Source organism: Solanum tuberosum, unplaced genomic scaffold (assembly GCF_000226075.1).
Source record: "Solanum tuberosum cultivar DM 1-3 516 R44 unplaced genomic scaffold, SolTub_3.0 scf00773, whole genome shotgun sequence".
NCBI lineage: Eukaryota > Viridiplantae > Streptophyta > Magnoliopsida > Solanales > Solanaceae > Solanum > Solanum tuberosum.
This window is the reverse complement of record NW_006239682.1, coordinates 103,305-125,234: the sequence shown is the minus strand read 5'-3', so window position 1 is coordinate 125,234 and position 21,930 is coordinate 103,305. Positions and strand designations below refer to the sequence as shown.

The 21,930-nt window shown below is 31.4% G+C and overlaps 2 protein-coding genes and 1 pseudogene across 2 annotated transcripts; all 3 read right to left on the bottom strand.

Annotated features, from left to right (window-relative positions):
- Positions 1-663: 663 nt before the first annotated feature.
- On the bottom strand, positions 664-1,298 carry LOC102598947 (ferredoxin-like). The gene has a single exon (XM_006367337.2). It carries the CDS (start codon positions 1,252-1,254, stop codon positions 820-822), a length of 435 nt encoding a protein of 144 aa, XP_006367399.1. The 5' UTR covers positions 1,255-1,298; the 3' UTR covers positions 664-819.
- A 2,738-nt stretch (positions 1,299-4,036) lies between these two features.
- On the bottom strand, positions 4,037-5,774 carry LOC107059030 (ferredoxin-like; annotated as a pseudogene).
- An 11,963-nt stretch (positions 5,775-17,737) lies between these two features.
- Positions 17,738-19,115, bottom strand: LOC102598620 (non-specific lipid-transfer protein 2-like). Its single transcript, XM_015305400.1, has 2 exons — positions 18,613-19,115; positions 17,738-17,986 (listed from the first exon to the last, which is right to left on the bottom strand). The coding sequence occupies exons 1-2, from the start codon at positions 18,906-18,908 to the stop codon at positions 17,977-17,979; spliced, it is 306 nt and encodes a 101-aa protein (XP_015160886.1). The 5' UTR covers positions 18,909-19,115; the 3' UTR covers positions 17,738-17,976.
- Between the last annotated feature and the right edge of the window lie 2,815 nt (positions 19,116-21,930).

The following is a 21,930-nucleotide window of genomic DNA, read 5'->3' as shown; positions in this document are numbered from 1 at the left end:
ATCCCCTCTTCCCATCAGCCCCCCCCTAGAAAGAATAAAATTAAGTTTATTTTAAAATATATTTTTAATTTCAAATTTTTATTTTTTTACCCCATCTCACCCCTACCCCAGCGCCAGCCCCACCACCCCACCCTCCCCAAAAAAAATTAAGTTTATTTTTAAAAAATATTTTCAATTTCAATTCAAAAATTATTTTCTACTCTATAATAAAAATAAAAGATATTTTCTCAAAAATATTTTTCATTCATAAATCAAACACTAATTTTTTTTTTCCTAAGAATATTTTTTACTCACCAACCAAACATGAGAAAATAAGTAAAAAATGTACTTGTTTTCCAGGAAAACATTTTCCATAGAAAATATTTTCCTCCATACCAAACACACCCGTAATTAAATTTAATTTTCAATAGCCCCAAGGCAATGGGAATAAAGTATAACTCCTGGATATAGACCAAGGTATTGTTAATGGTGATATTCTCTAATGTAACAAAACAGAATGTACCATTTAGTCTTGGCCAGGGGAGGATTTAGGAAGGGGGGGTGGGGTGGATTTAACGAAACAGAATGTACATCTCTTAAAACTAGTTGAAGATTTAGTCTAGTAATTTTTCATTACAATCATTGACATCCCTTAACAAAAATTTTGGCTCTGCCACAACCAACTAAAGATGAAAATTAACTCTTCCATGTATCATTATCGTACAAGTCATCATTGACTTGAAAGAGGTACATAGCAACTTTTGTTAGTGATAACAAAAGAAGTTTAACATATTAAAACTAACTAAAATGCTCAATCATCAAACAAATTAAACATTGAACTTAGCCAACAAGGTCCTCCTCCTTGTGAGTCTCAATGGTAACATTAGACTTTGGGTAAGCAACGCAAGTGAGCACAAATCCTTCATCCATTTGTCCATCATCAAGATAACTGTTATCAGACTGATCAACACTTCCAGTAGTAACCTTTCCAGCACAAGATGAGCAAGCACCAGCCCTACATGAGTAAGGAAGATCTATCCCGGTTTCCTCGGCCCGGTCAAGAATGTAGACATCATCAGGACAATCAAATTCAAAAGGTCCATCTGGTGTAATAAGCTTCACTTTGTATGTAGCCATGCAAGTAATCCTTCCACTTCTACCACATTTAACACCAAAGAGAGCTTCACCAACATTTGGTATGGCTTTAAGGCTAGTAACAACAGGTTTTCTTGGCAAGAAACAAGTGTTAACTATGGTGCTAGGAATAGTGGCCATTTTATTGAAATCTTTGGTTGGTTTGGAGATAGGAGGATAGAATAAGGGAGGGGCTTGTGGATATAGTGTGCTTTCGAGAAGGGTAAGGTTGGTTTATCTTCCACGTGTCAACATTATGTGGCTAGTATTTTATCATGTTGAAAATGAAGTTGTTTGGAAAAATAGTTGATTGATTCGAGTAGCCACTTAATTTTTTAAAATAAAAAGGGCTTGATATATCTCTCAATTTTGTCTTTTAGAGCTGATATCTTTCGTTATGTAAGAGACTCATATATACTCTTACCGTTATACAAATGACTCACAATATACTCTTACTGTTACAAATTAAAAGGAGCTCACACATATATATATCTTCATCTAATGGAAGTAAAAAAAATTAGTTTTAAATTTAATTTTTTTACTTTGAGTTTTAGAAAAAATGATGTAGGGGTATATATATGATCTTTCTAACAAAGTTCAAGGTATATTTTAATCTTTTTCATACAATTTTTTTTTTTTTGACTTCTTTGATTATCATTATTCAGGTTTCTTGTTCTTTTTTTTTTTTCATTCTTTAGTGTAAAGAAAAAATATTTGAAACTAACTTTTGTGGCTATATTGTAATTTAGTTTTGTATTTTAATAAAAAAAATGGGGCATCTATAATAAATATTACAAGAAAATTAGTGAAACATAAATAAATTTGACCATCAAAATAATAAATTTAAATTAGTCGTTGAAACAAAAAAGTAAAAAAAATGTGTGAGGAGGATCGATTATATTTTTTTCAAAAAAATATGAAAAATATAACCTAATAATTCAGCATAAGTCATTTTCATATGAATATAGTCATTTTCATATTTTTTATTAATCAATTACTCATTTTCGTGATTTATCGAAAAAATAAAAATTTTAAAAAATTGTTAAATTTAAGGTTACTATATTTATTTGTGAATTTTTGGTGTTAATTTAATTTATTTTTTTTCATATTTTTTATTAGTCAATTACTCATTTTCGGGATTTATCGAAAAAAATTTGTTGAAAACTGGTCGGGTAGTTTATTTAAAAGGGGGTATATCTAGACCTTTTCGAATAGTTTAGGGGTATATTTAACTCTTTTCCCTTTAATATAAATGTCACGTGGTAATGTAAAAATGACGTGACAATTCCATTTGGCATTTAACTCCCATAAGGGCATATCTAGATGAAAAGTTGGACGGCGAGGGCACGAGTGAGCCAAACTTTAAACTTCGAATAGTTTTGGGGCATATTTGACCCTTTTCCCTTAGATAATTAATATTTCATAAAAGAAAATAGTAATGTCACAATCATAGCAATATATGGATCCAGCTCCTCTCCATTTCCTCTAAGTTCTTGCTTGGATGTGAGACACATGGCATAGGTAAGAATTAATGGTTAAGATTTAATTGAATTAAAATAAGATTCTAATTATGATTTAGATAATTAATATTTCATAAGGAAAATGACGATACCACAATTATAACAATATATTATCTTGTCCATAAATATATTATTAAAAAAAATCTCTTTTCCTAATCTTTTCCTTACTAGTATTCTTTGATTATTTTTAAAAAAAAAAAAACTCTTGCTAGTATTATCTTCTGTTTTTGTCCATAAATATATTATAAATAATTTCTCTTTTTTTATTTTTTTTTCATTGCGAGTATTTTTTGCTATTAATTATATGTAAACTAATTTTAAAGAGAAAGTTCAAAGTTGCTATCTAAGACTTACTTAATTTTTAAAAAAAAAACAAACAGAAGATAAATACTCGTATGAAAAAAAAATTAGAAAAGAGAAATTTTTTTATAATATATTTATGGACAAGATATTATATTGTTATGACTTATAATTATGATATTATTATTTTTCTTATGAAATATTAATTATCTAAATAATAATTAGAATCTTATTTTAATCAATTAAATCTTAGCCATTAATTTTTATATATACCATGTGTCTCACATCCAAGCAAGAACTTGGAGAAAATGTAGAGAAGGGAAATGGAGAGGAGCCGGATACGCAATATACTATTTTGTCTATAAATATATTATAAAACTCTTCTCTTTATTATTATTTTTTCTCTACGAATGTTCTGTTTGTTTTTTTATTGAGTTAATCTTAGATTGCAATTTTGAACTTTCTCTTTAAAATTGGTTATCACATATAATTAATAGCAAAAATACTCACAGGAAAAAAAAAATAGAAAATATTTTATAATATATTTTGGACAAAAACAAAAAGAACATTCGTAGAGAAAAAAAAATTAAAAAAGAAGAATTTTTTTTATAATATATTTATGGACAAGATAATATATGTCTATAATTGCGGCATTAACATGAAACAACCTGATCTTTGCAATCAAGAGTATTCAAAGCAAAAATCATCTCTTTTAAGAAAGCATTATTCTCACAAGCAGCAAGGGATCTGATTGATCGATCTACAGTTGTTTGAGTTTAGTGTCTTATGCTTTGATATTGTAAGATCTATTCCAACGTTATAACGAAACATATAGATCATTTCAGTTTTTATCGTTGTCAAGCCGAGTCCATGGCTAAAGTTAGATGTGGTGATTTTTTTTTTAATTGAAATCTATTTTAACTAGAGATAGTTGATATATTGAACATAGGGTTATTATTCTGAGTCTTGTAATAGAGGTATTACACCCTTTGTGATGAAAATGAACACTCCCATCATTATTCATTACCTAAGTCATCATTGACTTAAAAGAGGTACATAGCAACTTTTGTGATAACAAAAGAAGTTATTAATTATATAAAAACTCTAAATGCTCAATGATCAAAGAAACATTGAACTTAGCCAAGCTCCTTCTCCTTGTTAGTATGAATGGTAACATTAGACTTTGGGTAAGCAACAAAAGTGAGCACATATCCTTTTTTTATATCTTCATCATCAAGATAACTGTTCTCAGACTGATCAACAGTTCCAGCAATAATCTTTCCAACACAAGATGAGCAAGAACCAGCCTTACATGTGAAAGGAAGATCGAGCCCGGTTTCTAGGGCTCGGTCAAGAATGTTAACATTATGAGGACAATTAAATTCAAAACGTCCTTTTGGTGTAACAAGCTTCACTTTGTATGTAGTAGCCTTGCAAGTAATCCTTCCACTTGTACCACTTTTAAGACCAAAGAGAGCTTACCAACATTTGGTATGGCTTTAAGGCTAGTAACAACACTTTTTCTTGGGAAGAAACAAGTGTTAACTATGGTGCTGTCAATATTATGTGGCTAGTATTTTTTATCATGTGGAAAATGAAGTTGTTTGAAAGCGAAAATACTGAAATTAATTTATAGTCGCTACCTAATTTTTTAAAAGAAGTTAAAGAATTTTTTTAATAAATTTATATGGAAAAATCTCTGAAAATTCAAAGATTTGAATAAGGATTTTAGTGCACTTAAAAAAAGGTTTTATGTACTTAAAATGTCCATAAACATGTGATTTACCAACGAATTATTTATTTGGCTAATTTTAATAACTTGCCTATTTTATTCAAAATACATGACAAAGAAAAGAAAAGTCTTGGAAATTGATTTGGAAAGAAAACTTCTTGTTCTTTTTACATTTATTTTTAGGAAATTAAGCAAGTGAAGAGCTAAACTATAAATATCACTACTTCTATTTAGCTATGAATTTATTTTGGCTATGAGCTAAATAGTAAGGATTCGCGATGATGTGCACAGCTCTGATCAACCAATGACATATTATTAGGTTGTTTTTGTCCATCTTATATTGAGCGCTTTGACAAGAAATAACCTAATTTTTGCAATCAAGAGTATTCAAAGCAAAGGTCATCTCTCTTAAGAAATCATTATTCTCACAAGCAGCAAAGGACTTGATCGATAGATCTACAGTTGTTTTAGTGTCTAATGCTTTAATATTTTAAGATCTATTCCAACGTTATAACGGAGCATAGATCATTTCAGTTGTAATCGTTCTCAAGCCAAGTTGAGTTAGATGTTGTGGTTTTTTATTGAAATCTATTTTAACTAGAGGTAGTTGATATATTGGACATAGGGTTATTGTTCTGAGTCTTGTAATAGAGGTGTTACATCCTTTGTGATTAATAGAGGTGTTACACCCTTTGCTTTCTCAATCACCGTGACTTTGGATTCATCTGTATCGTGTCCAAATTTATATCTTAAATTTACCTTTTCGTAATAGTACTACACATCCTCTCGAAATCCTTTATACGCCTCTACTATAAGACTTGTTAACTTTGTAAAATTTCAATAGCCCTAAGTCTATGGAACCAAATTTAGTATATTAATGGTGATTCTCTAATGTAATAAAAAAAAGAGAATGTGAAAAGATGAGATAGACTCCATTAAGTCTGGTTGGACATAGACACTACAAGAAAAGGGTGAATTACATGGGGATTTTCTTGGGGATTGGTATGAAAATTTGCAAGAAAATAAGTTTTATGCGGATTTTCATACCAATTCCTAAGAAAATCCCCATGTAATTCACACATTTCTTGTAGTGAGATTACATTTGCCATCTATGCTTGGAATGTCAATCCCATTTCATTAATGGCATATAATTTACATATAGATGTGATAAGTGCTTATGCTCCTAGATGTTTTGATGATCTCCTCACAAGTGCAGGGACATGGTCCTCTGCAGAGTATGAATACTCGTCTAGTTGTCAAAATGTTGTATAGTTGTAAAAGCTGTCCGTGTCAGGGAGTTGGTGAAGCTGCAGAGTACTTCACCAATCAAAAGTGACGAGGTTGTTTGTATGTTGGGTAATAACTCTTCATAGTATATAAAACAACAAACAACATGATGTATTCATTCATTCAAAGAGAGAAACTTTCAAGCTTCAAAGCAGCAAGGGACCTGATAGAAGTGCTTCTATTGCTTTCTGTACCAGCTGTATTTTGTTTGCTTGTAATAGTGCTTACACTGTAGGATTTGTTTTATTGTGATAAGAAACGTTTCAACTTGTGTGAATCATTGTAAGTTATGAGTTAGAGTTAACTTGGTTCTTACTCTAAATCTATATTAATCGGGATAGGATTAGTATAGTGGGTAGTGTGGTATCTACTCTAGCTCGTCTAAGTAATAAGAAGTGTTACTTAGAGTTGGGATTAGCAGGCTAATCTCGGTTTGTAACTGGCTTTTACTTTTGCTTGAGAAGATTAGTGAAAAGCAGTTCTAAAAGTCCTGGTAGGCCATGTCGTGGTTTTACTCCCTTGAGCAAGGAGGTTTCCACATAAACTCTCTTGTCAATTTTTACTTTTCAACACTTGTTCTTTACTATTTTGGTTTTAACTGTGCTGAGGACCTAGTCCCATTGACACTAGTGGACGCAAGCAGGCCAAACATCGTTTTCAGCGTAGGGATGTGTGCAAGATTTCAAGCTACACCAAAGGAGTCTCACCTGAAGGCAGCCAAACGTATCCTGAGATACTTGAAGGGAACTCAGGACCTGGTCCTCTTCTATCCTAATGGTGTCTCTTTTGATCTTATAGGTTATGCTGATGCTGATTATGCAGGTTTTCTGGTTGATCGAAAAAGCATACCGGGTATGGCACACTTCCTAGGATCAACTTTGATTTCATGGGGAACAAAAAAGCAAAATTTCGTGGCTTTGTCTACTGCAGAGGCTGAGTATGTGGTTGCTGCATCATGTTGTGCACAACTACTGTGGATTAAGCAGCAGCTGGAAGACTTTGGTGTACTCACAGAAACTACTCCTCTCATTTGTGACAACACTAGTGCCATGAACATGGCAAAAAATCATGTCCAGCACAAAAGAACAAAGCACGTAGATGTGAGCCATCACTTTCTAAGAGACAATGTTGAAAAACAAAATGTGGTGTTGAGGTTCTGCAAAAATGAAGATTAGCTGGCTGACATCTTTACAAAGGCTCTAAGTAAAGAATCCTTCATCAAAAATAGGCTGAGGCTGGGGATGCACAAAATCACATGATTCCTTCCCAATTTTGTACAAATTTCTCCTTTGCTGACTATTCTAAGGAAGACATGTATCTATACTTGTTTTAATGTTGGTCATAAAAGGATTCATCTTAGGTACCTTAATGCAGGTATACACTCATGGTATGTCTAGGTGAAGGAATGATTTAATTACACTAGGCAGGGTTGCAAAGTAAAAGGGAGACCTGGTCCTCATGAGGTTAGTATTACTTATACTACACTGTTTTAACTATCAACGGCACTACCACGTGTTTATACCTCATTCATCGTGTCAATTTCAGGCGTCTTTTCGTTTTTAAATCCATCAGTCGCCACTGTTGGGGACCCGATACCCTTCTAACTTCTCTCTATAAAATCCCCAACTAAGTGAATCGAAATTCATCGTCCTTCTACATATTTTCTTGCTACACGATTCACTAATTCTCTTTCAAAATCTATTGTTCAGTTTCTTCAACAATGTCTAATTCTAATTCTTCCTTAAAGACTCCACTCTCCCAAGAAGTTGAAAACCCTAGTTCATTGGACTTTTTCATCCCTACCCCTGAGGAATCTCCCTTAACTCCAGTCTGTGGGAGTGGTGAAATGGCTGAGTCCTTCATTCTTCAGACCGAAGTCTTGGCCTCCCTTGTTCCTCCCTCTGACGAAGTCTTGGTCTATTCCCCTACTTTAGTGGTGTCTGGTGAAAAATCTCAAAATTCAGAGGCTCAATCTGTGGCGAAACCTGGTACTGAACTTTTCTCTGAAGAAACCGAGGTTGGGTCAATGGTTGTGTCGTCTACCATATCTGAAAGATTGTTTGACAGAGATCTGCTAGAGGGAAAGGGTCCAGACTCGTATATTCTAACAGCAGGGGCAGAACTGGTGACTCTTCAAAGTTTAGCCTCACTAAGAGGGGATACTCAACCCACATTGTTGGACCAAGAACTCAGGTCGTCGGATTAGGTCTCACACAAAAGTCAACATGTGTTTGACCAAACTCCAATTCCTTTGGGTGTTGAGGATGATGAGAAGGAAGAAGAAGAGCCTCAACTAAGATGGAGAAGTAGAGGTGTGTGAGGAGAAAATCTCTCACGAATTAGGGTTAATGAGTTGGAAATTGTCAACATGTTATCTAAAGATGTATCTCCTGCTACACGCACAGATAATGCAGAGGAGAGAAACAGAAAGGGAAAAGGAAAGCTTGTCAAAACTCATCTAAAGGGTGAAAATAAGAGGTATGGAACGAGAAGTGTGACTCAAAAGGTTCTAGGAAGTGCTATGGAGGCAAATGCTGCTCAAACTGAGAGAACAAGGAAAAGAAGACAAAATGGCTCTCTGACTGAAAAACCCATATCTATTCATATGCCTGTTGACGATAGTGAGACCCAATCCGATGATATTATTAGGGCTGTGGAAAACGAAAAATGGAAGCTGAGGAGGAAAGGGTGAAACTGAAAGGAACACAGAAAAGGGCAAGAAAGTCTCCTCCAAAGAAGGAGAAAGTGACAAAACAAAAATCTTCTGAAAAGAAGGAAAGAGTGAAGAAGAGTGTGGATGCACAACCCGTAAAGGGACCTGGTCCTAGGATTCAAACTCAAAAGGAAGAAAAGGAGATGACGAGGGAGAAGAGAATAGCAAAAATGGAACATCAGAAAGTGTTGAATGGAAGAGTCTTTGACATTGACATTGTAACAAAGTTTGGTATGACAACCTTGTTTGATGTTGTCACAATTCAAGAATGGAGTCATCTGTTTGAACCACTTGCTCCCTATCTACATGAACCCGAGGTACGTGAGTTTTTCTACAAAATGGAACTGTTGGAAGATGGAGGAATCACAACCACTATCAAGGACATTAACATACTCCTGGATGAGGAAACTCTTGGGATCATTCTGGGGGTGCCAGTAAAAGGAGTTAGAACCATTGAAGGATGTAAACCATCTGGGGAGTTCACCAAGCTTTCCACCAACCGAGGAGAAATTAAGCATGCAGGGATGCCTAAGAAGCTTCTTAAAGGGGAATATCAGTTGGTGTTTGAGTTCGTTAACAAAGTGCTCGTGCCTAGGACTGAAAAACGTGCAACGGCATATGCTGCTGACTTATTTCTTATGGAGAAGGTGGTTGAACTTGAAGAAATCAATCTTCCTGCCATCATGGTGGAGCACATGCACAGAGTTATGACCTGGAAGCAGACTAAGCATGGCATTCCATATGGGTACTTGCTAAACCTTGTATTCAAAAAATTTAAGGTACCAGTAGGAAAGGAGGTACCAGGTACCATCAAACACATGTTCACTAAGGCCACTTTACTGGAATGTGAGTGCGTGGAGGGACCAACTAAGGGTAGGTCTCAGGTAGCAGCGTTTCTGGAACAACAGGCCACTCTCAAACGGGAAGTGGATGATCTCACCCATCTTCTGAATGACAAGGAAGTTGAAATTGCAAAACTCAAGTATAAACTTCAGAAGGCAATATCTGGGGACTTGGTACCAGTCATACTAACGAAGAGGTGCTACAAAAATTGAGGGATGAAAATGCACTACTGCTGAAGACAAATGCCTTACTCAGTGGGGAGGTTAAGGACCTCAATAGACAGATCATCAAAGCTCATGAAGATGCAATTGAGCGCATGCTGCTGTTTATGCGTACCCTCTCTCCCCTTCCCCCTTTGTCCTAAATATGTCTCCCCTATAATTCTTTTCGTTTTGTTCACTTTTGTACTCTGAATTCTTATGTGCTTTATGTTTTGACTGTATGACAGTGGTTAGTATCTATGATATGATGGTCTCTCTATTTTGTGCCCTGTTCCTGTGTGGTTTTATGATCTCTTATTGCTCTTATACTCATGTTCTGTGTAGATTGATGCCCTGAATTCTTCCTTGCCTTACATTTTTACTTGGATATGTTTACTGCTTCCCTTTTCAATGATGTCAAAAGGGGGAAGTTTTGTGAAATTAGGGGGAACTGTGCGTGCAATACCAGGTGCAATATTAAGGGGGAACTGATTAGGGGGGAATACCAGTTCCCATAGTGGTGCAGGTGCAATATTAAGGGGGAACTGATTAAGGGGGGATACCAGTTCCCATACTACTATTTGAATGAATGTTGTTGCTCTCAAGAGATGAGTTATGCAGGTTGTTTGTCATCATCAAAAAGGGGGAAATTGATAAGTGCTTATGCTTCTAGATGCTTTGATGATCTCCTCACAAGTGCAGGGACATGGTCCTCTGCAGAGTATGAATACTCGTCCAGTTGTCAAAATGTTGTACAACTGTAAAAGCTGTCCGTGTCAGGGAGTTGGTGAATCTGCAGAGTACTTTACCAATCAGAAGCGACGAGGTTGTTTGTATGTTGGGTAATAACTTTTCATAGTATATATCAAACAATAAACAACATGATGTATTCATTCATTCAAAGAGAGAAACTTTCAAGCTTCAAAGCAACAAGGGACCTGATAGAAGTGTTTCTATTGCTTTCTGTACCAGCTGTATTTTGTTTGCTTGTAATAGTGCTTACATTGTAGGATTCGTTTCGTTGTGATAAAAAACGTTTCAACTTGTGTGAGTCATTGTAAGTTCTGAGTTAGAGTTAACTTGGTTCTTACTCTAAATCTATATTAATCGGGATAGGATTAGTATAATAGGTAGTGTGGTATCTACTCTAGCTCGTCTAAGTAATAGGAGGTGTTACTTAGAGTTGGGATTAGCAGGGTAATCTCGGTTTGTAACTGACTTTTACTTTTGCTTGAGAAGATTAGTGAAAAGCAGTTCTAAAAGTCCTGGCAGGCCAGGTCGTGGTTTTACTCCCTTGAGCAAGGAGGTTTCCAAACTCTCTTGTCAATTTTTACTTTTCAGCACTTGTTCTTTACTGTTTTAGTTTCAAGTGTGCTGAGGACCTGGTCCCATTGACACTGGTGAACGCATACATTCCAACAAGATGAAACTTAACGCTTCCATCATTATCTATGAAGTTACATAAAGGAGAAAGTGGAATTGGCATATATAAGAATCGTATTTTATTTGTTTTGTTTTGCAGAAATGATCGCTTATTGCTTTAAAATTGGAATTTTCTTTGCAAATAAAGAGTTTAACACTAGTAGGGGTAGATTTGTCATTTTATTTTTTTATAAAAAATTAGTAATAAATAGATATATAGAAAGAATTATTACAATAAAATCAAAATAACAGAGGTAAACGTAATATCATAAATTACTAAAAAAAAATTGTGTAATTGAACGAAATGTTTAGGGAAGTTTGAAATTATCCTTTATAATTATTTTCACATGATTATGGTTAAGATATAATACCAACCAAATAATAATATATCAAGTGGCCGGCGGAAAAGTACTTTGATCCGTCTAAATCTGATTCAATCAATATTGCAAAATGCTTAGTAAGGTACAACTCTGTAGAATCAATAATTTCATCTAAATAATAGTAATAACAACAACAATAATGTATTAAGTGGCTAGTGAAAAAGTACTTTGATCCATCGATTCAATCAATATCGCACCACGTTCATTAAGGTACAACTCCGTAGAATCAATTTTCATCTAAATAATAGTAATAACAACAACAATAATTGTTCAAGTGGCCACGGGAGAAGTACTTTGATCCGTCTAAATCTGATTCAATCAATATCGCACAACGCTCTATAAGGTACAACTCCGTAGAATCAATAACTTACATCTAAATAATAGTAATAACAACAACAACAATAATATATCAAGTGGGTTTGAAAAAATGTTATTTGAAATACAATTTTATTTGTTTTTACTTGTCACTTTTGATTTTATATAGGAAAAATTACTAGAATATTCAATTTAAGACTTTAATTTACATAATGTTAATTTACTCTTTTTATTTACAACATTATCATTTTAATTACAAACCTGACAACTTAATAAATATACATATCTTTATACGATTTTTTTACCTATTTTTTAGCTTAGTGGGGTGATTTTATGTGTTTCAGAATTTATTATATTTACTTTTTTGATTTTCAATCACAACTATAATTGGTTACATTTATTTTTGTCCTTTTTTTTTCTCTTTCTTACTTAATACAATTACACTTCTATTTTATTTTTCTTTCTCTTCACTTACGTTTTTTTTTTTACTTTTAGAATTAATGATAAAAAAGTATATGATATAGAATGGTATAACTTCTTGTTTTTCTTGATATTATTTAAGTGCAAAATTGGTATATATATGGTGGTAAAATTATGAAGAATAATATAAACATGTTGTTTTTCTTGGTATAAGTTATCTGCAGATAATATATATATAGTGGAAATTAGGATATGGAATGGCATAAACATGTTTTTTTGGGTATAAATTTTTTAATATTGTATACATTATGGTGATAATTTGGTGTACATTACAATTTTTGATATACCGAATGACAATTATAGTTGAATATGGTTTTTTTACTTATAGATCCTATTTTTTAGGATGCACGTTTCTTTCTCTCATTTTTTTGGTTGATTTTTTCAATTCTAGTGCTGATTTTTAAGGGGAGAATTTATTACCTAATTAATAGGATTTCTACCATTTAATACATTCCTTATTTGATACAATTACTCTTGAATTTGTTCTTCTCTCTCCATTATCGTTTCAATTCTTTTATAAAAAAAATACCAATTTAAGTTCCATTATATAAGTACCAATATAGGCAAAGTAATAAAAAAAACATTTGCATACCCTAATAACCAATTGCATACCACAATAATTATTTATGCATACTAATTTGTATATCAATAATAGAATTCTTTTAGGTAATATTGTAAAAAAGGAAATATGAAATCTTATTATTGTGTCAATTGATGTACAATATGATTTCAATATTATTATTTTTTATTTGTAAATATCATTTTACTAGTATATAATTTGATTCTTTAAAACGGTATACATTGTGGTATAGAACTTGAAATTACACTAAAACTATATGACACTATTTATGAATAACATTAAAAATTTATAATATAAAAAATGTACCATATAATAATTCTAACATTTGTACTATATAATATACCAACAATTATTGAATTTTACCCCATATCAAAATTGTACCATATAATATACCAACAATTATTGAATTCTACCCCATATAATATACCAATTTAGTTGATATTTCGTCCCTTTTTTTTTCAAATGACATTGAATACCACAAGGAAAACCAACATAAATAATATAACTAATTACATCATATGATTAAATATGATTCTGAAAAAAATGTTTAATAAACAACCAATAAAATTCAAATCCGCTAATAACATTCCATTAGACTATGAAAAAAAAAGTTATAACAATAAAATAAAAAAAATATAGCTCAACAATGCTAATCCTCATATGGATATTTAGTACAAGTTTTGGTATTTGAATTTTTTTTAAAAAAAATGGTATTTGTGTCACATATCACTCCTTCAATCTTGAAATCCACATACCTTTCTGCAATACATTTCAAAAAAAAAATTAAAAAACCTACTAAACAACCGTTATAACAATCAAATTTGAAATACACAATCATATTTTTTTTACATCACCAAAAATAAGTTATATACGTAATGGTGTATAATATGGTTAAAAATTGGTGTCCACTTCATTATTCTTATAATGAAATTCGTACACCAACTTATAACCAACTAATATAACATTGATTTATGAAGATTGATAAAGATGAACATGATTATATGTTACAATCCAACTGTGCATAACACCATGATTATATGATTAATACAATATGGTGACAATTTGGTGTACATTTCAATCTAATATATAATGTATGATATACACCAAACATTTACACCACAAACTAACCAAAAGTAACTAATTTATTTATATAATAAATTTAATTAAACAATCAACTAAATGCATAATACCATCATATAATATCTATTTTTTTAAAAATTTACACATTAATTATAGTGTACTTGAATGGTGTACATAATGGTGTATAATTTAATATGATAAATAATACATATTTTAAACCAATATTACACCATGATCTTACCAAGAATTTTATCAAATTATTTGATAACCAAATTAATTAAAAAGTGAGTACATTTACTATTTAAATTGATTTCCATATTAATATTGTCATTAAACAGTGGTAAATTTATAGAATTCGAGTTATATTAGGTATTAATCTTGATTTTGGTTATATTTGCAATCCTACAAATCATAATACCATAATCTACAAACCATACGAAATGTTCGTTTTAACAATTATACAAATAACATTAGTGTCATGAATGATTCATCAAAATCAATTTACAAATAATAAAATTTTCATGATTAACCACAACAAAAAAGCCTTAAAAAGAGAATTTTCAGCCACTGAAACATTTGTTTTTTTTTTTTTGAAAAATCAAACTATATAATCTTCCAAAAATAAATCAGAAGTAATTTCAAAAAAATGATACATACCGGTGATATCTCATATTTGTCGTACTGAATTAAAACGGACACGTTATTTCTTTCAACCATTGAAACGACCTTAAACAGGAGATAAAGACTTAGTTTTTTGTTACAATACGTTGTTTTGAGATATGAGAGAGAAATATTAAGTAATGAATATTTGTGGAAGGTAACTAAATTGGAGTAAATTAAGGAATTAATATCTTATTTAATATTGAATGATGCGTTGCTTTTTTTCTCTTTTTTTACCATTTTTTTAAATTTATTTTAATTTTGTAAAGATTCTATTGCTATGTTGGTGTAAAGTCAAACTATTGTTATATAAAGGTTATTTAGGTGCTTAAATTGTATATTTAAGTTTTTTACCCTTCAAACTAACAATCCTTTTTTTAATTATTGTTATTCTTATTATTTATTATGTGCGGCTTACTCACACAACTTTTTATCAATTACTTATACGGACAGCTTACCAATTACCGCAAAGGGCTTTTATTGATTTTATATATATATATATATATAAAAATCAATAATATTCATGGGGCCGTGGAATTGGATTGGGCAGATTGGAAAAAAGTTGATGGGTTGGGGATTTATTTTTATTCCATAGGAAGATACCACGTAATAAGAAGTAGAAGTAGTAGTAGTAAAAATGTTAATTTTATAAATGGTAAATATTTTCTTAATATAGTATATTTATGTAAGTATTCCTATTCTTAATCAAATAGATGATGAGTAAATTTTAGGTTTGGCAAACATAAAAATAATATTTGTATGTTATAGCTATAGTTTGCATAATTGCGCTCTATAGCAAATTTTATGTTTGCTATGGAGCTATTAATTTATATATTTCGGTATTCATTCCAATTGTATAAGTATATATTTGAAATATGTATACAAATAAGAAACTGACTTGGTTGTAAGTTGTATAAGTATATGTATTTTTGTTGTGATTTTCAGTCGTATATGTATATGTGTATTATCTGCATTTAAATATAAATCTGTATATGTATATGTAACTGTATTGTTGTATACAAATAGATTTGTATATAAATTTCTCTCTCACTTTATACAAACACACATTATACAAAATACAATTTATGTATAATTTTTGTTTGTATAAATCGAGAAAGAGAGAAAGGCAAAAGAGAACTAGGCTGGGGAAGATTTGTATTATATTGTATAATTACAAGTGTATAGGATGAAGAGATATATATTTGTATTTGTATATACAGTTTTCTCTCGCTTTATACAAACAAAAACACAATTTATACATTTGTGTTTGTATAAAGTGAGAGAAGCGAGGGAGAGTGGCGAGCGAGATTTCTGGGGAGAGTGGCGAATGGCAAAGTGTTTGCTACGAATTAGAATTAAATGAAACTGTGGTTATAACATTTATTTTTGAATTAATAGTTTGTTATTTCATACAATTTTTTCATAGATGAATGAGGAGTATATTTAAACTTTTTTCTTTTAATCCAAAGGATCCATTGGGTCTTATTTTTTAGTATAACTTACATAAATCTCATAGTTTTAATATGAAATTACAATCTATTTCTCATTAGTTTGTAATTACATTAATCCCTTAAAAAGTAATACATACCCGATACATAATATGTAGCTTGGATACATTAAAGAGTATCTTGGATACATTATAACATAAACCGGATACATAATATGTAGCTCGAATACATTAAAAACTAGCTCATATACATAATATGTAGCTCGGATACATTAAATATTGGCTCTGATACATTAATATGTAGCTCGGATACATTAAAGAAATAATGGATTTTAGAGATTTTTAGAAATAGAAGGGAATATTGGAAATAAGGGAACCATAATATGTATATTTCAGTAATTTTTCCTATTTGGTATTAAATAAGTGATGATATTTACAAAAGTGGGCCAGCCTAAAGTCCTAAAGCCCACTAACAAAATCCACAACAGTAAAAAGAAATATTGTTTAATTCGATAAACATTTTGTTTAATTTCCTCATAAAGAAGTTACTGATCCACCCCCTATTATTTTGGACTAGAACACATATTTCTATGAGGAATTACTATAAGTAGCTATAATTTGGGTTATGATTATAAATAGTAGATATAGTTTGCCTAATTATAATTCATAACAATAATTTTAGAGAGGAGAGCTGAAATTGAGACAAATAGAGAATAGAGACAAGCATAGTGTATCTCATATACAATTTGTATCTTAATTGCAATTGAGTCCACAGATTTTACTGTGTGTCCTTAAGAAATTTAATCCCCTCAAGTATCCAAGGTTGCAGATTAATTCTTCCCAAGATAAAACGGATTAACCATTAAAGAAGTAGCAGTACCTCAAACTTCAATAATCTCAACGAACTCAAAATGACAACAACGAATCACACACAAAGACACGATCAATTGATTTTATTTTGGAAGAAATGTATGCAAGAGAAGGGAAGAATTCGATTTAGAAAAATGGGAGAAAACCTCTCTATTTATAGCCAACAAGGGGTGAAAGTCACAACTCTTTGGAAAGAAGACAACCTTTCAGAAAGGTCACAACATTTTGGAAAAGGCACAACCTTTCAAACGGTCACAACCCTTTAGAAAGGACACAACCTTTCATAAAGGTCACAACTCTTCGGCATAATCACAGCCCTTCATTTCATGTTCACACTTTTAAAACCCAACAATTAGCTCATAACTAAACTAAGGGATTTACATAAGTTCCCTTTTTTTTTTTAATTTATATTTTCCATTGTTCTGTTTTTCCCTTCGTGAAAGGCAAGAATAATTTTTAAATCTTTGATGTATGTTGGTGGTTGAGACAGTTTTTAGTCGAGTTACATTTTCTATTTGATTCAGTGAAGTACCATTGATGTCGTGTTCAGAACACGTTTATGTACTTAGGCTTTGTGATGAATATGGTGGTTCTGTTTTCAAACCTTTTGTTGGAGGTACGATATTGTTGAACGTAATACAGTCAAACTTCTCTATAATGGTGTCAATTGTCTAGAATTTTTTTTTGTTATTGTATCAAGATGTTGCTATAGAGAATATATAGTGTGTAACCTAATATGAAAAATCAAGAATTACGCCTCGCCTTGTATCAGGTTATGTACATCACACTTCTATTGGAGCTGAATAAAATAGAACATGCATTATCAAGGTTGGATTGTATTATAACAAACCTCCAAAGTTTTATTACAAGACTTCGAGTACGATTAAAAAAAAAAACACACAAAGAAGCTAAAGAGAGAAAATAGACACGATCCGTGATTAAACAGGATCAATCTCGACCTATATTATTCTTGTCCACATGATTGTGCTACTACCATATATTATGATATGGAAAATGAATCTCTTTCATTAACGTCACTTCACCCTGCATTGTCACATTAAAACAAACATGAACCAAGAAATTTACTACCTAGCTACATATATATACAATAATAGAAAGAGTTTCTAGAGTAGGGGTAATTAATTGTACAGAAAGCTCAAAAGTGGATTTAAGTCGGATTTAAAAAAGAAGAAGTTATTCCTCTTATATATATTTACGGTTATGCCACTAGTCGAAATAATTATATTGTATATTAGGGGTTTATGTTATAGACTCAATATTTATTTCATAATTTGACATGGTATATCAAAACTAGATTCATCCTAGTTTATCGTTCATTTTTGGTTGTTGAGTTCCACTTCGATTGTTTTTTTTTTGAAATATAACTTTGTATTTTATTTATTTTCTAGTGTTCAGTAAGTAAGAAAGAAAACATTATCTAAAATTATTTATATGTAATCTAGTAAATTACTATAGGGATGAGATAGGGTGGGAAATGATGTTCGGGAGTGATGAAGAGTGTGATGGTCAAGGGTTTGAGCTTACAATTTCGGCGCAGTGAATTTAGAATGTCTACTTAATAGAATTTGTTTTCTCTAATTCGTATCAAACACACCTTAAATGTTCTAATTTTTAAGATTGAATTAGGCTAACGTAAACTAAAAACATACTTGGAGCAGTCAACAGAGGGGTTGATCTCAAAAGGAATCTTGACACCACAAACTCCAGAGAGACCAGCAGCTTTGCCAAAATCAATGCCTTTTATAGTATTAGCAGCTTTTTTGACACATCTACATGATTTTCTACGCTCATGTGGTGTTTTACAAAGCTTAAGCAAATCTTTAATGACACCACAACAGCCTCCTATTGGGCCACGGTTCTGCAAATAAGGAAGGCAATTCACCACCCCAACCTGTATTTGGCCACAAGTCACTGCCTCTGCATGGGGTGCAAATGTAATCAACATGCACAAAACCACCAATCATGCAATCTTGACAAACATTTTCATTCTTTAAAGAGAAATTGAGAGAATAGTGTGAGGAGTGTTGGGTAGAAAAAACTAGTGACAAACTTAGGGTTTTTATAGAGGAAATTAATTGGAACTAAAGATGATGAAGTGGCCGAGGAATTTATTCCAAGGCATCTATTGATATAACTGATAAAGCAAAATTAGATGACAGTTTCAAATCGATTAATCCCAAACTTAACTTAAAAAAATATAATTTACTCTAAATTTATTTGGTTTATTATTTTTTCAATCCAAAAATCAGAAACTCAAATCAAAATTTTCAAATTTAATAGGAAAAACTATATAATTAGACATACTTCACTACCATATATATTATTATTACTCATACTTTTAAAATATTATGTATTTTACCACTAATTAAGAATTTTCTATGTATCTTACGCTTAGATACATGTGTTTTTGCTATCTGATACACAAAAATATGGAGAGAGGTGAGCAAGATTCGTATGTATCTGGAGTGATTTGCATGTATATGGGATACCCGATATATGAGAGGGTGGCGAGTGAGATGTGACAGATGCGAGGGAAGCGAGCGAGATTTGATATCTATCACAGATAGATACATGTGAATCCACTTGGATACAATGTATCTAGAACAAATTACACCTAAATTTGACTCCGTGTTTCCAAGATACATGTATTTGGATGTATCTTAAGTAATTAGGCGCTCATAAACTAGTCAGATTTATATAAGTTCCTCTATTTAATTAGAGTAAATTTTAGGTTTAGCAAACATAAAAAATCATATTTGTATGCTATAACTATGGTTTGTATAATTGCGTTCCATTAGCAAACTTTTATGTTTGCTATGACTATTAATCTGTATATTTCGGTATACATATACATAAAAAATATGTATTTGGGTCTATTTGTATATTTCGGTATACAAATGGATCCTGCATTTGTATATTTCGGAATACAAATGGGTCCTGCCCTTTGTATATTTCGATATACAAATGGGTCTTGTATTTGTATATTTCGGTCTATTTGTATATTTTGGTATACAAATGGGTCTTGCATTTGTATATTTTGGTATGCAAATGGGATGGCAAAAAACATGGAATGTTTGCTACGAATTGCAAATAAAAGAAACTATGACTATAACATTTAATTTGAATTAATAGTTTGTTATTTCATACAATTTTTCCATTTAATTACGAATGGCCCGAACGCTCGCCCCTAGAATTCTCCATGTCTACGATCGATGACTTTTAATTAGCCATGTACCGTTAGACTTTTCGTCAGTAACTCACATTATTGATTATTCCTCTGTTGTTTGCTTTCACAAATGTCTTGATTTGTGGAAAATGGCCAATACATGAAGGAAAAATCCAAATTATAATCTCATTATGATCTTTATCACTTGGCCATCTTACCCATCAATCATCATCACGTGGCCAAAAAATGAAGAAAAATCTTGTTTGGATTCATATGCTCAGTCAAGTTTTTTGATTATATATCGATTGGTCTTTGGCATCATCTTCCAAGAAGCAACATGTCCTAAGATGCTAAACAGGGGCGGCTCTAATAAATCGGTGGCCTAAAGCCAAATCCAAATGGAGGCCTTAAATTTGAATATTTTTTTTATGAAGTTTATTATAGCAAATTATTTAATCTTTCTTGAGACATAGTACTCATAATTTATCAAACTTCTATTACTTCTTTGCTCTTTTATGAAAAGTCTATATTTTCTATAAATAATACTCAATATTTTTTTAGAAAAAATATGCATAACATATTAATTTTTTAAAATGAGGCCCCTCAAATTTTGGGGCCTAAGGCGGTTGCTTTTTTTTTGTAAGGGGTAGAGCCTCCACTGATGCTAAAGCCATAGTGTTGTTCTAAAAAGCCATGTGTGAGCAATGTTTTTTTTTCTCTTAAGCAACTATAGTTTAAGTCTGAGATCACTATTGACTATGAATATATTTAATTATTTTACTAAGTGAAGATTCAAGAACATATTTTTTCATTACCTGTAAATTAGGTCTCCTTCAACTAATATATAAACTATGTGGTTTTTATTATTAAGATGAGTGAAAAATGTTAGAGATATTGGCAATGCAATATTAAGAATATTAATGTACAGAGATAGAGCTAGGTGGGGATTTATGGGTTCGGAAAAATCTAGTAGCTTTTCTGTAGACCCTATATTTGTACTAGAAAATTAATTAAATATATATGTATATTAATTTGTGAACCCCTAACAAAATTGATTGACAGTTATTAAAGAAATTTAAAACCTCCAAACTCTTAATCCTGGCGTCACTTCTGTTAATGTATATATTAAATTGCGTTACTCTTCCGTCTTGGAAATATACAGATGAAAAGTTGCCACAATTTCTTTTAACAGTTCCATAAAAACTATAAAATTTCTACGTATGAACCAATGATCTCATGTTCGTACGATAAAAACTATATAATTAGACATATTTCACTACTATATATACTACTATTATTATCTATACTTTCAAAATATTACATATCTTACCATATCTTAAAGAAAATACACAGATTTTCCGCACCTATAAATAATAGGGGTCTTCTTTCTTTCAGTGGTAATTTGACCCTAAACTTTATAGTTAATGGTTTTTAAAGGCATACAAAAATAAAACATGACAAGTAAAATGGATCGAAAAGAGCAATTTCTTGTGACAATGGATGTACAAGTAGTGTAGTGAGGTGTATATTAGTTGTGAATAAAAGAAGAATTGTGAGGAAGTAAAATTTAAAATCTATAATACATTCATTCATTATAAATAGAAAAAGTAAGAGATTATTATTTGTTGAAGGAAGATATTTTCAGTGGAGATGTTTTGGACTCAATGATAGTTTCAGAACTAAATTGAGTCATACAGTATTGTACTGTTATATCCTAAATAGTTTTTTTTTTAAAAAAAAATACTCACAAAAGTTTCTTATTAATTTCTTTAACATTTGACTTTTCTTCAGTAACTCATGA